Consider the following 15,165-nt stretch of genomic DNA (forward strand, 5'->3'; position numbering starts at 1 on the left):
TATAAATTTTTCTTATTTAACTAAATTAATTTTAATATTTAATTTGTTATTTAGCATTTTAAAAATGACTTGGAATTTAATGTAATACTTTTTTTTTTTTTTTTTTTTTAAATGACGTGGCAGATGTGGCAGACGTGACAGCTGACGTGGAGAGAGCGTGTTACACTCACCAAAAAAGGATCTAAAATATTGTTTTTTAGTGGGTTTAGGGGTTCAGATGACAAACATGTAAGTAGAAGTGTCCAACTTACAAAACCGACATAGTACAAGGGTCCAGAAAAGTATTTTGCCTTATTTATTAGACAGTTGTCTTACACTCATCAACAAGCTAGTATAGTAAAGAGAAAGTCTAGGCACCTCATTGAGACTGTGCATACATCTCTCAACCAATCCTAAGTTTGGTTGTGTTTTAGGGCGATACAATACTCACGTCTTGCTATTAATTTGATCAAACGCGAGGATCTTCCATTTAGAATCAAATTCCTCGCCCAGTATTGTTTCTCAGTTACCTCTAAACTCTCTTCCCCTTGTATCTTGGGGAGCATATGTTCTGTTCATATCTTAACCCTAGAAGGATAAATTGGCTGCTCATGATCCCAAATGTCTTGGTTATTCTCGAGTGCAAAAAAGGTATTCTTGCTACTCACCTGATCTTCTTCGATACCTTATGTCAGCCGATGTCACATTTTTTAGTATCGACCTTGTTTTACAATTCTTTTGATCATCCAAATATATCTAAGGCCTTAACTATACTGACTTTTAAAGAACCTACAGTTACTTCTATATCTCCATCCATAGTGACACTACTATTGGCATATTATTGCCATTTGCTTACAGCATCAAACCTTGATGATTCACGTCCTGCACCAGACCCTGCACCTCCTCCTCTTGTGGACTTGTCTCCCCTAGTCAACCGATTGAACTTCAAATAGGTATACAATCCCACTCATTTGGCATCACCCCATTAGGCCTTTGTATCATCTTTGTCCTCTGTTTCCATACCTAAATATACAGTTTTAGCACTATCTCATCCAAGATGGAAGCAGACTATGATTGATGAGATGTCTAATTTACGTGCAAGTAGTACTTAAGAGCTTGTTTGTCTTCCCTTCAAGTAAATCTTTTGTTGGTTGTTTTTGGGTTATGCAATCAAAGTTGGTCTAAAAAGCCAGGTTGATAAGCTTAGGCTTGCCTCTGATGCCAAGAGGTATACACAGATATTTGGGCTTAATTACAATGATACTTTCTCTTCATGGCTAAAATAGCACAATGTTTTGTCTTTTTCTATCCATGGTTGTTGTCCTCCATTATCCTCTTTATCATTTGAACATTAAGAATATTTTCTCAACGGTGACCATGAGGAGAGAGTTTATGCAGAGCAACCACCTGTTTTTGTTGTTCAAATGGAGTATAGCAGCCTAGTATGTCGATTATGTCAACCACTCTATGTTTGACACAGTCTCCTCGAGTTTGGTTTGGAAAGTCTAAAACTATATTTAGGAGTCTGGCATGACTTGCAATGAAGCTGACCACTTTATGTTTTATTGCATTCTGCTCCAAATCTGTGCACTTATTAGGTGGTTTATGTTGACAATATCATTATCATCGGCAATGATTAGGATGGCATCACTAATTTAAAGCAACATTTCTTTCAGCATTTTCAGACTAGACTAAAGACCTTAGTGGACTAAATTATTTTATAGGTGTTGAGGTTGCTCAGTTTAGATCATATACTGTTAGCTCAAAATGAATCTATGTCTTAAACATTCTTAAAGAGATAGGAATGATGGTATACAGATCCATTAATACTACTATGGATTCAAATGCTAAACTGCTGCCAGTACAGGGGGAGACACATAATAATCCTAGAAGACCCATAGTCGGCTGGTTGATAAGTTGAATTTTCCCAAAACGATATATAATGCCAGCTCCCACCAAAAGGATTACTCTTAGAGGATTGAGGCCATAAACAGATCATTGTATAGATGTGATCAATTAAGATCACCTTGTAATAGCCATTCTAGACATTGTGTTTTAGCAGGAGGCTATTTGGTATCCTGAAAGAGTAAGAAACAGAATGTGGAATCTCGATCTAGTGAAGCCGAACATCGAAGAATGGTCGTAGCAACGTATAAGCTAGTTTGGATCAAACATTTGCCCAAATAATTAAAATTTTGGAGAAAGAACTTTTGTGTGATAATCAAGCGGTCTTTCATATTACGAACTTGATATTTCATGAGAGGTCTAAGCACATAGAAATTGACATTTCACGAGAGGACTAAGCACATTGAAATTGACGGTCAATTGGTTAGAGAAAAGATATTTTGCGGAGATATTGTTACGAAATTTGCGAAGTCAACTGATTAGCTTGCTGAAATTTTCACCAAGTCCCTCATTGTTCCTCGTTATAAGATACAACTGTAACAAGCTAGATGTATATGATTTATATGCACCAACTAGAGGGGGAATGTTAGAATAGAAATAGGAATGTATACAGTCTCCTTCTCTCCTACATGGAAAAGAATTATAATGTAGTATCTATTAACCAGTGTAATAATATGGTCAGCAAAATTCAATAATACGTTTCTCCTTTATCTCTCTCAAAATATCCTGCACTAACTAATGTGGTACAGATAGCATCACTCTCTTAGGACACCATGGCTTAATCACAAAGCAACAAGCTATCTGCTCAAGCATATTCCACTCACATCACTTCACAAGCATACCATATCAATTCCAAGGAGCTACAGTATCAAGTGCTAGACCACAGATTATGTCCAAATTTATTTGTGCCTCAAATAGTGACGAAAACCAAACTCATTAACAATGTATAACGTGCTACAAAGTAAATGTGATTGTGGATGTAAAAAGTTGAGGCCATAGTGTATTAATAAAGAGAAAACAGAATTAAAATTCCTGGAGAAATCTTTCTGGAAAGCAAAAACCAATTATGCAAGGTATATAAGATTTCCGGAGACGCATGGGATTTCACATGAAGCTATGAACAGATTCCTTAAAGAGTAAAATGAAACAAGAAAAAGGGAAAGAGGGAGGTGTACCTACTTATGAACTAAATGTATATCTACTTATACTTTGTTTATTCTTTTCTCCCTTCTGACAAGAATATGTTGTGTCTTTAACCACTTCTGTGTGTAATAAAACAACATAGGAGGCAGCAACCCACATTTTTGTTTTCAAGACTAATTGTATTTTTTTTTCTGGCAAAAGAAGATATGGATTAATCTGCAAACCTTTGATTCCCATGAAAAGCATCCATTCTTGATTGAAATTGCTGGAAGTCCAGGCTCAAGAGGTGGATTCGGAAGAAGTATTCTCTCTTCAGCTAAGAGAAGATCTTCCAGACGTTTCAATGATACGTTTGCATTAACAACCTGCAAAAGCAGAACATTTGTGCAACTATGTAAATTAAACAAACAGCAGAATGAAGGATTCAATAGATTTTGCTCTCTCTTTCTCAGTTAAAAATTTCTTTAAAGAAAGGCTCCATGAGGTGAAAAAAAAAGAGAAAAAGGAAAAAAAAGAATACTAGTTCCTTTTCTCGCAAAATTCATGGAATATTTTGCTGTAATTGTAAAACTCAAGTGAATTAATGAAGTGCTTAGAAATTTCTCCTATTTGAGGTACAAAGTGCATACTAAATATTATCACCACAACAAATCTTGAGTTAAAAAAAATGACATTTTTTAATCAAGAAATTTTACATAATAGAAAAAGGTCAAGGAAAAATGAAAAAGTGTCATATTTATTTAACAAGCCAAACTTCAGGTGATCAGGAAGAACAAAAATAGACACAACAGTGCCAAACCGCCAACTATATTTGGCGATCAAAAGAGTTATTTATTAGCTATTCTGATATGTTTTCGAAAGAACATAGTTGTTGCATCTGGGGGAAGATGGTCTGATTAAATTAATCACTTTCACTGCAAAAATATATTTACATGAAAAAGTAATATTTTCACATGATAACCATATTAACACATCGATTTAATCAGAGTGTAGTAGTAATTCAAATAGAACATGCCCCAAGCAGATTCAGCTTAAAATGTACTAATATTAAAATGCTTCATTAAATGTTGATTGCTGATCCACATGCTCACAAAGTGCATGTCACGTGTTCTGCTGATGAAACATACTTAAGGAAATTGTGGTAGTTAGACATAAATGAGCAAGTTCCGGCATCTAAACATTATTCACCTCAACACATAACTTTAGCATCTGATAATGCCATCACTGTAGGATAAATTTCTGCTATGACATCCAATATAGATGGTTGACAAATTTGTTTCATTTTCCTTTTTTCGTTATTTTTAATGGGGAGGGATGGTTTTATGTGAGATATTTGATTGTATAGAAAATGAAACAATACTCAAGCACGACTATTGAACTACCCAGGAATTAGTCTATCTTCTTTAACAGACTAGAATAAATGCTAGGGATTCTTCAAAGACAAATACCAGGAAAGTGAGGGTTCTTCAACAATTGAAAAAGGCAGTGACGCTATTCAATATCAGCATATGAGATTGTGAAAAGACGTTTGACAAAGAAAACCTGTGTTATTATATTAGGAAGCATGAAGAGTGGAAAGCGCAACACCGCAAACAAGGATAGAGCTGTAAATGCCCTTGCTGGGGTTAGATCTCCTCCGAGTAGGGAGAATACACCAAATGATATCACAATCACCACAACTGGAATACTGTTCAGAATGAAGCTATTCAACTGAAATGAATAAAAACAAAGAAGATATCAAATTCAGATCAAGAAGAAAAAATGAAGGAGAAATCAAGAATGACAAATAAATTTTCAATAGAAGTGTTGGTGTTCAATCTTCTGCCCACAAAGACCAGCTGTGCGCCAAGGTGAAGCGAACTGTGTTCATTCATGCAGTCTTTTGCATATACACAAGTGTGTAAATATATGGTCTTAAGTTAGGGGCATGATGTTACTCGGACACTCCAAAAATCACTACTTTTGGAGTATCTGGCACGCATCCGGTGGATTTTTTTAAGAGCCAAATAACATAATTAGGGGAAGTATAGTTGATTCAAGCTTTACTCTTGTGGCAATACAACATATTGCACACACGGAAGGCACAATATCATTTTTTTCTGAAAACACAATTCATGCTTCCAGTTAATTTGAAACTTGAAAGCTAGACGGTTCACAACATACCGCTCCTAGTAATTGTGATTTCCTATACCAAGACAGCTCCTCATTCCGAACACCCTGAACCTTGGACTGGAAGCTATTCTCCCATGCATAAGATCTGGAAAATACATATCACTAGTGTTACAAATCATTAAACTAGGTATTATATTTAGGGGTTCCAAACATGCTTCTGTGAACAAACTATACTTGACTGTGTCCATTGCAGCCAATACTTCATTCATGAGACCAATTCTCTTGTCTGTTCGCTGTAATCCTTCTTTCGTCAGCTTCTGCATCTTGCTTATTACATATGTCTGCATAACCAGGAGATTTTTTCCATAAGACAACAGCAAGAGAAATTATTAGGTAAAAAGGGAAAATAGCAAGATAATCCTATGACGTAGGAACAGAGATATCAAAAATAGTAGTGCATACTCTAAGCATGCAAAAAAAATGAAACAAGTAAAATAAATCAACGTCAATACAACGTACTGGAAAATGAACACCGAGTTTACAAGAACAAATAGTTATATACCAAAATTCTATGCAGTCCTCTTTTTTTTTTTTGAATTGGGTAAATTAAGATTTCATTTACAAATGCATCCACTTCAAACATAAAAACCATCAATACCGTACAATCAGCACCATTGGTTCCAGTCAATATGGAAAATAAGTTGTTACTTGTATCCCCCATTATCTCTCACCAAGTACCCTCAACATCAAGTACTTATATGTGAATCTCCTCCATTTACTGTACAGGATTGTATCAGACTGGTTTCTGGGGACACGTGTAGTATTTCAGCCACATAAACATCTGACAGTGCCTTAAAAGTAACCATCATTACTTTAAATGATTTGCTGCTGTACTTTTGGAGCCCATGTCATCTCCCCAGTCATGCAAATAACTTTCATAATAGCTCATTTTGAGTAAGATTCTCTACCATCTTTATACAGCTGGTATGGGCTGTTTCTCCTATTACATAATTATATTTAATATCTTAAATGAATAAAAACCATTTTGGACAATCCTATAAGCATAAACATATGCTCCAAATGAACTAGGGTGTAAAAGCATTTGCTTTAATTACAGAAGCAACTCCTTTTCTTCTTGTTGCTCGAAAGTGCTCTTCCTCAAGCAAGTGTTATCCAAATTTAGGTACATAATAAAAGAGTGGAAATATTTTCAAGACAAATATAAATGGTTAAAGTGAGGAGGAAAGGTAAAGCTCCTTACCTGTATGGGAAACATAAGAACCAACATAAGTGCACCAAGAAGTGCTGCAACACCCAATAGCTGGTAAAGAAGAACCAACGCAACAGTGATCCGAAGAGGAGCTGACCAAAGAGTATGAAGTGACTGACATATTTGCTGGAGAGATAAGAAAGGCACCAATGTCAAACCAGCATAACAATCACATCTAAACAAACTTCTAAAGCAGGATTATAATTAGTCTAGGCACAGAAAATTCATAGGGCAATGAATCCGTATCATAAAAGGCTGTTTACTGCCATCTCTTTACACCCTTGAGATCCAGAAGCTTCAATTTCAGATAAATTAATGTTGATAAAAAAATGTTGGGTCGTGGAAAGGGGGGAAAGGGACTGGCAAATGGAGGAGCAATATGACACTGTAAGGTCCTCCGTGATAACACTCGAGGTATCACAAAGTCGGCCATTAAGCTTTTGGCTCATAGAGAAGGAGTGAAGCGTATCAGTGGACTTAACTATGAGGAGACAGTGGGTGATTTTCTTGAGAAGGTGATTCATCATGCTGTTACCTATACTGAAGATGCTTAAGAAGATGGAGACTATGGATGAAATGTATGTGCTACAGAGACAGGGTAGGACTTTCTATGGTTTTGGGGTTTGAGGGAAGAATTGGTTCAGAATTTTGTTCTCTCCGCAAAAGTCTTGCTGTCAAACAAAAAAAAAAGAACGAGAAAGGAGTAATAGTGGGATCACTGGAAGACTGGTGCTCAAGAAAGTTGGTTAACCCATCAAGAAATCTAGAATATGAATCCAGCATTCTTTTTCTGGGTACTATGGGAAGAAAGGAACAACAGATGCTTTTGATTATCAAATTTCTAATCCAGAATTCAAGTCTAAATGCATTTTGTTACTCTATGGTTGGTGCAAGCTCTCCCCTGTAAATTCCCCTGAGCCCATTATGGAATTTGTTGTCCCTTGGAGCTATAGCTAGTGTGTTTTGGATCTAACACTTAATCTTTTGTAAATCAGTATCCTTTTGTTCTTTTAATTTGCATCTTCTTGATGCCATCAATGAAATTTCTTACTTCATCCCCCAAAAAAAAAAGGAATGATTACTATGGTTGACAAGAAATATCTCTGTGTTGGGGACTCTATTTTGGTGTGACTACTGTGGTTTTCCTATTCCCCTTTCTTAAGAAGGGCCTTTAACCAAACCAATCGGAGCCACAGTTTTGTTATAGTACTATTGATTGTTCTGTAAGTTAGAATTGGTGAAAGTTGTTTTAGAACTTCCGATATTTGTTCTATTTCAAGGAATATTACTGACTGATTCAATTTCATAAAGAATGAAAAGAAAAACGAGAAGTCATTCACAGGTGGCACACAAATCCATCAAAATGTAATAATATAGTGTTTTGTAGATTGGTGTGTACCATGCCATCAAAAATATTTGAACTTCTAATGAAGGGATAAAAATTTATCTTATGCATATGGGAGTATTCTTGTGATGGTAAGCGCAAAACTTTTAACCAAGAAACTGTTTACTTTTGTACCATATTAAATTGTGTACCTCCTCATCAAAAAGTGTAAGCTTATACAGAAAGGGAAGTTGTATGTTCATTATTAAATCCACCAATGTAGACAGTCGACCTTTATGCTCCCGAGGGAGAGTTATCATCAAGTCTGAGATTTAGCAAATTACATACTAGATAGCACAAGCAAAGTAGTCAGTATCTTAAGATGCATTTCGATGCAAGTCTCTAGTGACACATATCTTACGATCTTATGTATTTCGTGTGTAGATGCAATTGTATCTTGTGATACGAAAAGCTACTCTTTGGCCCTTGTGTAATATGTTCAGGAGCCTGAATTTTCATGGATAGCAGTTGATACATGATTGCCAGCAATGATGGTGATATTGATAAAGAGATAAAAACAAAATTACTTTCAAGGCTTTAGTATCATTGAATTAATTTTTTGTACTCTTGTAAACTGAATTTCCTACATTATCTTATTAAATTGGTGATTCTAGCATACTTTTCGTATTCTCATAAAGAAGCAATGGTTATTTATTCTCAAACATTTTTCTTATGCATTTTATTTGTGATGTTATGTATCTTATGGTACACAAACATGTTTCACAAACTGGCATATCCAATAGGAAGAATCAATTCCTTAAATCAGCAATTTCTGCATCCAGCTAGAAAGTAATGTTATAGAATATCAACTTGTAGAAGAATACAGAACAAAATAATATCAGCAGTAATACAACCAACATGCCTGAAGTGCTTCAGAATCTGTTGTCATCAAATTAGTTATCTTTCCTGATGCAAAATTTTTCCGACTTTCATGGGTTAACCTCAAAGACTTCCGGAAAACTGCTGCAATCTACAAAAGCAAATGGACTTAAAACATAAATCCTCAATCCGCACATCAACAATAATCTATAAAGTTCTAGAATTAGATGGGAAATAGTTGATGAGTTCTATATGAAGAGGGATACAGAAAGATGTTGCTGAACTGAACATATACAGAGTCTACAAGAAGCAATGAGTAGCTAAACCAACTCCAGAATAACTCAAAAACAAGCAACAAGACAATGCATAAATACAAGTCATATCAAGATACCACTTTGACTCGTATCAATAGTCGCATTAAAAGAAAGTTTTACCAGACGACCTGACAAAGTATTTCCGATATGAGGAAATTTAGTGCTTAATGTAGAGATTGGTCTATGGAACCTTAATGCAAGTGTAAACTACCAAAACTGGCATACAAAACTTGGCTTTAATGGGTAAAAGAAATTACTTGGTTGCAAAATATTAGTGTTAGGTATCCCACATCGGAAAAGGGATGGGTAATTGATCTCCTTATATGGACTTGGGCAATCCTCCCCTCATGAGCTAGCTGTTAAGGTTGAGTTAGGGCCAAGATCGATTCTTTACATGGTATCAAAGCCAGGCCCATCCCAAATCTTTGTTCACCGATGTTGGGCCCCCATATTAAATTGTCCATGCTCCACTTAACGAGGCTAGTTAGGGCCAAGATCGATTCTTTACATGGTATCAGAGCCAGACCCATCCCGGATCTTTGTTCACCGATGTTGGGCCCCCATATTATATTGTCCGCGCTCCAATTAACGAGGCCTGGGCGTGAGGGGGAATGTTAAGTATCCTACATCGGAAAAGGGATGGGTAATTGGTCTCCTTATATAGACTTGGGCAATCCTCCCCTCATGAGCTAGCTTTTGAGGTTAAGTTAGGCCCAAGATCGATTCTTTACAATTAGCATATTATGTTAGGTGATCATGAAATGTTCTCTCCAGCAGGATGACTATTGTCATGACAATTAATTCAAATAAACAAGGACTATGGCCAAAAGACAATTAAAAGTACAAGAGTCGGTGCTTCCTACAACTCCTGATAGCTATTAAAATAAAACAGATCAGAGATCCAAGTCTGGCAAGTTAGATAAACAGAAAGGAAGAAGAACAAGCCTCATAACGGAATACCAACTATCACTAGAAATTGTACTTCATATACAAGGGAGCACAGAAAATGGAAACATAGAAGGACGAAGAAGGTTGGGAATATATCCCAACTGTTTACATAATCCAACAATACAAGAATTAATGTCACCTCTAGATGTAAACCTAGGCTAAGCACAAGAGAAAGAAGAGGGGATGATAGAATATAGGAGGAATCTGAATTACCAAAGTAGATCTCAGGCGATATCCAACACGCATGACATTCTGAAAATACTGCGCTTCACAGAGAACACCAAACACCTAGAAGAGAATTTGTACATAAATAGTGTCAGAACCACAGTTACATATACAGCCCCAGCCAGAGGCCCCGGGAGGAAGAGAGTCAACTAAAGTTAATTAAAAGAAAAACTACTAAGGTTCTAATGACACTCTCAGCAGGTGTCAAAGGGATAGGAAGGACATTAATTTTTTTAAAGGGGGAAGAATAAAGAACATTTTAGGCATATGACCTCCAGCTATTTGTATACAATTGCTCTTAAGTCGGACCAGAAAAGCCACAAACCAATGGCAGCTACACATCAATGTCTGACCATAGGGTCACCAAACATCAGTACTAGGACATTTAAGTATACCAAATTCATTGATGTTTCCATTGCATAAGCTTTTGGTTTTACAGAGTAAAGTCCAATGCAAACAGTCTGACGACATTTTCTTCAACGACAACAACAACAAACCCAGTGTATTCCCACATAGTGAGGTCTGGGGAGGGTACGATGTACGCAGTCCAACTGACGACATTTTCTTAAATAGTCAAATACAGAGAGATCAGGATAGAGCATAAGTCAGTATCTTGGTGTGTCCACACCAGGTTAGCGTTAAAGTCGTACCACTCCAACAAATATCGCGAATGCATAGATGTAGCCTATCCATGCTGGATCACCTCGTTGCATTGACTGTTGGATGGAAATACAAGGGACTGTGATTAGATGTCAGAAAATTAAAGGAAAAAAACAATCCCTAAACCGAACAAGATCATCTCCAAACATTATCATATGAAACATGGACATTGTTTTTACTGAAACTACCACTTATACAGGCTGATTTTCACATCATGGTAACAATTGACTTTGTTAACCTGATCATGCACATCAGAGAAATGCAATCAATGAAGAAGAAATATCCCCACTTTTGGAAAGATATTAATTCATCTTGGTTCCTGACACCAAGGATGCATCAATGTGTATCAAGTACAAACTAAATGAATTGCAATTCACAAAGTATACAATAAGATTCTATTATAAGTATACAAAATAAAATTTATACTCAACCATAGCCAAAAATGAATGTAAAGACAACGATGATGACCAAAATAACAATAACCAAATGGTAATCTCAGGCTTCTAGAAAGTTGCTAATTACTTCAAAACTTTTTCCAACAAATTCCAAATAAAAACAACTACGGAACTACACATCACGTCAACCTTGCTGCATGATCAGACAAATAAGGATATCCTTACTACATCCCTACTTGCCTTCAATGCATGAAGCACCAACTTTAAAAAATATAATTGCGCTCCTTGCATATCCTATCATCTAGATTGTGGCCTTTATCCTACTTTCTTATCATACACACGAACTTTGTACTTACAGTTGCATACCAAAAGGCTAATACATAATTTGGAGATAGGTTTAAAAAAATTAAAGGTGAAAGTATAAAAGGATTAAGGAAAAATGGAACCAAAAACTCGTTAGGAATTACAAAAACTTCATCAACAATCCAAAAATACTCTTGTCATCAAAGCAAATACAAAGTATATATACACATATACATACATACATATACATGCATATATATAATCATACACATACATACATATCATATATACATACATATATATATATATATATATATATATATATATATATGAGATAGCAGAAGACATTCGCAAACCATCTTTTTTCTCAGGCCACAAAAGGGGTCCAGAAGTCCTTACAAGAAAATGTACAATTGTTTTTTACCTTACAAGAAAATGTACAATTGTTTTTTACCTGTAAGAGTTGGTTTAGAATAAGTGGTCCAATGAACTGGGAAGCATCATTGCCGATCTATATGTTGGAAACAAACAAAAAAAAAATTACAAATTTGGTATTTCAACTAAACAGCCATGACACAAGAAGCCAAATGCTACTTCAACATGTTTATTGTATGGGCTTAATACATAGATAGTCACTTTAACTTGGTTTCTACTAGCAGTTAAAACACCTCAACTTTCATTGTGGCTATCTAGACACTTCAACTTAACGCAGTTGCGTCTTGCGAACACCTTAACTTTGAAAATGCATACCTAGATTCCTTTAAGAGGGTGTGTTCTAGATATACATTCTCAAAGTTGGGTGTTTACGAGGACAACTTAAACCAAGTTAAGGTGTCTAGATGTGCATTCGTAAATTGGGGCATTTAGTTGCCACTTGAGGCCAAGTTAAGGTATCTACCGATATATTATTTTCCTTCCTTTAAAATTACCTGGAACACAACAAACTTGATGGAATAATTAAGTAATTCATTCCCAAAAACTTCCTTCTCTTTACTTTACACACACACACACAAAAACACATATAAATATACATATAAATAAATAAATAAATATATGTATATGTATGTGGACGTGAACCATGCTTTCACATAAATTCTTTACAATATTAACAAATACTACCTCTCATCTTCAAACTAGTTCAGAATCAGCTTTGGAATCATCTGTATCCATTTGGCTCCACTGAGCACACTACATTTTCGTACAACTCTCATCCATTCTTTACAGGATACAGATGTGACAACTTCCCATCTGAGGCAGAACATGCATGAAAGAAGAGTGTTTTGACAGACTACCCCTAAAAGGTGGCAAAAGTCCAAACTGTCATAAACATCTGCAAGTGCCCCCACGCATCTCCCCCCCCCCCCCCCCCCCCCCCCCCCCCCCCCCTCCCATGCGACTTCTGCAGCTAATTTCAGAAAGCATACCTAATGGCATTACATTATGCTTCAAACATAGTGTACTTCGTGGCACAGTTACTAATACATAAGCATAAGCCAATATTCAAACATGCTGCATACTACTGTAATAATGAGAAGATACATATGGTTCCAGAACTGAACCTTCCCAAGTCCAAAGATCAAGCTTGTCCAGTTCCTCAAACTAGTAACATAAATTTACACTACAAGCAGACAAGCATAAAGCTTTTACATGATGCATTCTGATTATTATTCTTAACAAAATTTCGAGAAGTATTCAAGACCAGACAAGATGTAAAAGGAGAATCAACTACCTTCCAGAAGCCTCCCCACCAAAACCTGCAAAAGTTGAAAGATGGCAAAATGCTTAGTAACATAAAATATCAACTGATCTAGCAATGTATATCTTGGTACGTAAAAATAATTAGCAAACCAGAAGCATGAAACATTAGAAAAAGTATTTACCTTCCTCCAAGACTTCGGTTTAAAGCTCTTAAAAGCCATGGTTTAGGTCTTTGAGACTCCTCTGCCCAACTCTTTTGAAACCTAAATAGTTTATCCGAATGTTAATATATCTGCTTCACCAAATTAATTTTGAATTCTTTTCCCAATAAGTTAGTCACTTCATGGGACTTCGTTAAATCTTAAATAAAGAAAGAAGGAAGGAGCAAAAAAAAGGTGTTGCATGTGCAAGGAGACAGGCGAGGATGTGGATCACCTCCTTCTACATTGCGGACTTACCATGCGATTATGGTGGGATATGTTAGATGGTTTCACACTCCTTGGGTAATGCCAAGAACTGTGAAAGATCTGATGCTCAGTTGGAAGAGCGGGAGAAGGCGGAGAAGACGAAGGGCTTGGAACATGGTTCCGATAAGAGTTAATGTGGGAGTTAATGTGAGTAGTTTGGAGAGAGAGAAATAGAAGAGCTTATGATGGTGTAGAGTTGAGTTTCATGCAATTCAGGAGTAGCCTCCGCTCTCTTATTTTCTTTTGATGTAAACAGAAAGTTCCTTCTTGCTTAGAGGATTGGGTGGATTTTGTAGAGCTTCATATTTTGTAGTCTTGATCTTTTGGTATGACCTTTGTATACAATCGATTTGGTCATGATTATGAATGAAAATACTTTTACTTGATCAAAAAAGAAAGAAAGGAGCACCCTTACGAGTTGTTTAGAGTTTCAGTTTGATCCCAAGTATCCAGTTTCCACACATCCTTATCTGTTAATGGCCTTTTATAACCAAGTTGCATAAGAGGATTCATCCATGAAAAAGTTATTTCTGCATAAGAAAGTTAGTGGCAAATATCAGTTCCCTTCTAGCTGCATGCTAATAGAAAGGGGAAATTGATTACAAATATGCTATTTATTTGGCCCTTTTCTTCTAAACAAGTTATTCATACCATCACACCAAACACTAATATAGAACTCATAAACCTCCCTCTCTCCCAAGAAACAAGAAATGAATAGGTCAAAGTAGAGTTTACCAACAAGATGTAAGTGTGCTGAAGTTCATAGGTGGACATACACATACATATTCCATAGGCAGATATCACATTACTAGACAAATGTTATTTTCTTAAATGATGATGCATCAATAATCTGGTCAAGTACTCAAGTTCCCAGGATGTGGCTCCTCAGTTGGAAGTAAAGTACCTGAATTCTTATTATCCATAGTGTGACGCACGGCGTCACTACCCATTAAATTCATCCCGTTTTGGGCACAATTCCGTGCGTTTTGGGCACATTTTGGAACCCGACGGGACTTCCACAACGTCTCGAGATAGGGCCAACGTGGGGGCATCTTTGGGAGGTCAAAATACAAGCTCGGGTCAACATTTATGGGGCTTTGAAGCCTTGACCAGCTGAGCAGTGACTGCTCTACAAAATCAGCATACTAGACAAAGCCCTTTCTAATTGTTCATGGCTTGTATGCCCAAATGGGGTAATGTTGACTAGCATTAATTGTATCCCTTGACTAAGGGGCATTATATATAGCTTGTAAAGGCCCTCTTGGGCAGATCATTCACTTCAAATATTCAAGAAATATAACCTGAAAATTGGCTCTTCGGGCCTCCCAAAACCGAGTGTCTTTCTTACTATTTCCTTGTGAGTTCGTGTGAGTGTTCGAAAGTTCTTGGGACGAATTTAGGGCGGTTTAGGACTGAAGTTTAGCCTCGATATCGTGAGTGTTAAGCTGTCCGCACGTGGCTAAAATTAGGCCCGTGACAAAGTGGTATCAAAGCAGATTTTGAACATGGCATACGACGGCGACGAGGAGGTTCACGGCGGAGA

General features: G+C 36.5%; 1 protein-coding gene and 1 pseudogene across 7 annotated transcripts in view; one reads left to right on the forward strand and one right to left on the reverse strand.

The window, feature by feature from the left end:
* The window catches only part of LOC107848140 (ABC transporter C family member 2), a 44,341-nt gene that overhangs the window by 16,035 nt on the left and 13,141 nt on the right, over positions 1 to 15,165 (reverse strand). For all 7 annotated transcript variants that reach the window (XR_001667840.2, XR_001667841.2, XM_016692829.2 and 4 more), the window contains 12 exons: positions 14,038 to 14,152; positions 13,338 to 13,418; positions 13,187 to 13,211; positions 11,912 to 11,968; positions 10,750 to 10,815; positions 10,088 to 10,162; positions 8,656 to 8,763; positions 6,401 to 6,535; positions 5,374 to 5,480; positions 5,191 to 5,284; positions 4,570 to 4,737; positions 3,252 to 3,392 (listed from right to left, as the gene is read on the reverse strand). Coding sequence is in view for 5 of the 7 variants with exons in the window: in XM_016692829.2 (XP_016548315.2) it covers positions 3,252 to 3,392; positions 4,570 to 4,737; positions 5,191 to 5,284; positions 5,374 to 5,480; positions 6,401 to 6,535; positions 8,656 to 8,763; positions 10,088 to 10,162; positions 10,750 to 10,815; positions 11,912 to 11,968; positions 13,187 to 13,211; positions 13,338 to 13,418; positions 14,038 to 14,152 (1,172 nt within the window). In the remaining 2 variants the exon portion in view is untranslated. The remainder of the gene's footprint in view (positions 1 to 3,251; positions 3,393 to 4,569; positions 4,738 to 5,190; positions 5,285 to 5,373; positions 5,481 to 6,400; positions 6,536 to 8,655; positions 8,764 to 10,087; positions 10,163 to 10,749; positions 10,816 to 11,911; positions 11,969 to 13,186; positions 13,212 to 13,337; positions 13,419 to 14,037; positions 14,153 to 15,165) is intronic.
* Positions 6,739 to 7,036, forward strand: LOC107848168 (annotated as a pseudogene).

Source organism: Capsicum annuum, chromosome 1 (assembly GCF_002878395.1).
Source record: "Capsicum annuum cultivar UCD-10X-F1 chromosome 1, UCD10Xv1.1, whole genome shotgun sequence".
Taxonomy (NCBI): Eukaryota; Viridiplantae; Streptophyta; class Magnoliopsida; order Solanales; family Solanaceae; genus Capsicum; species Capsicum annuum.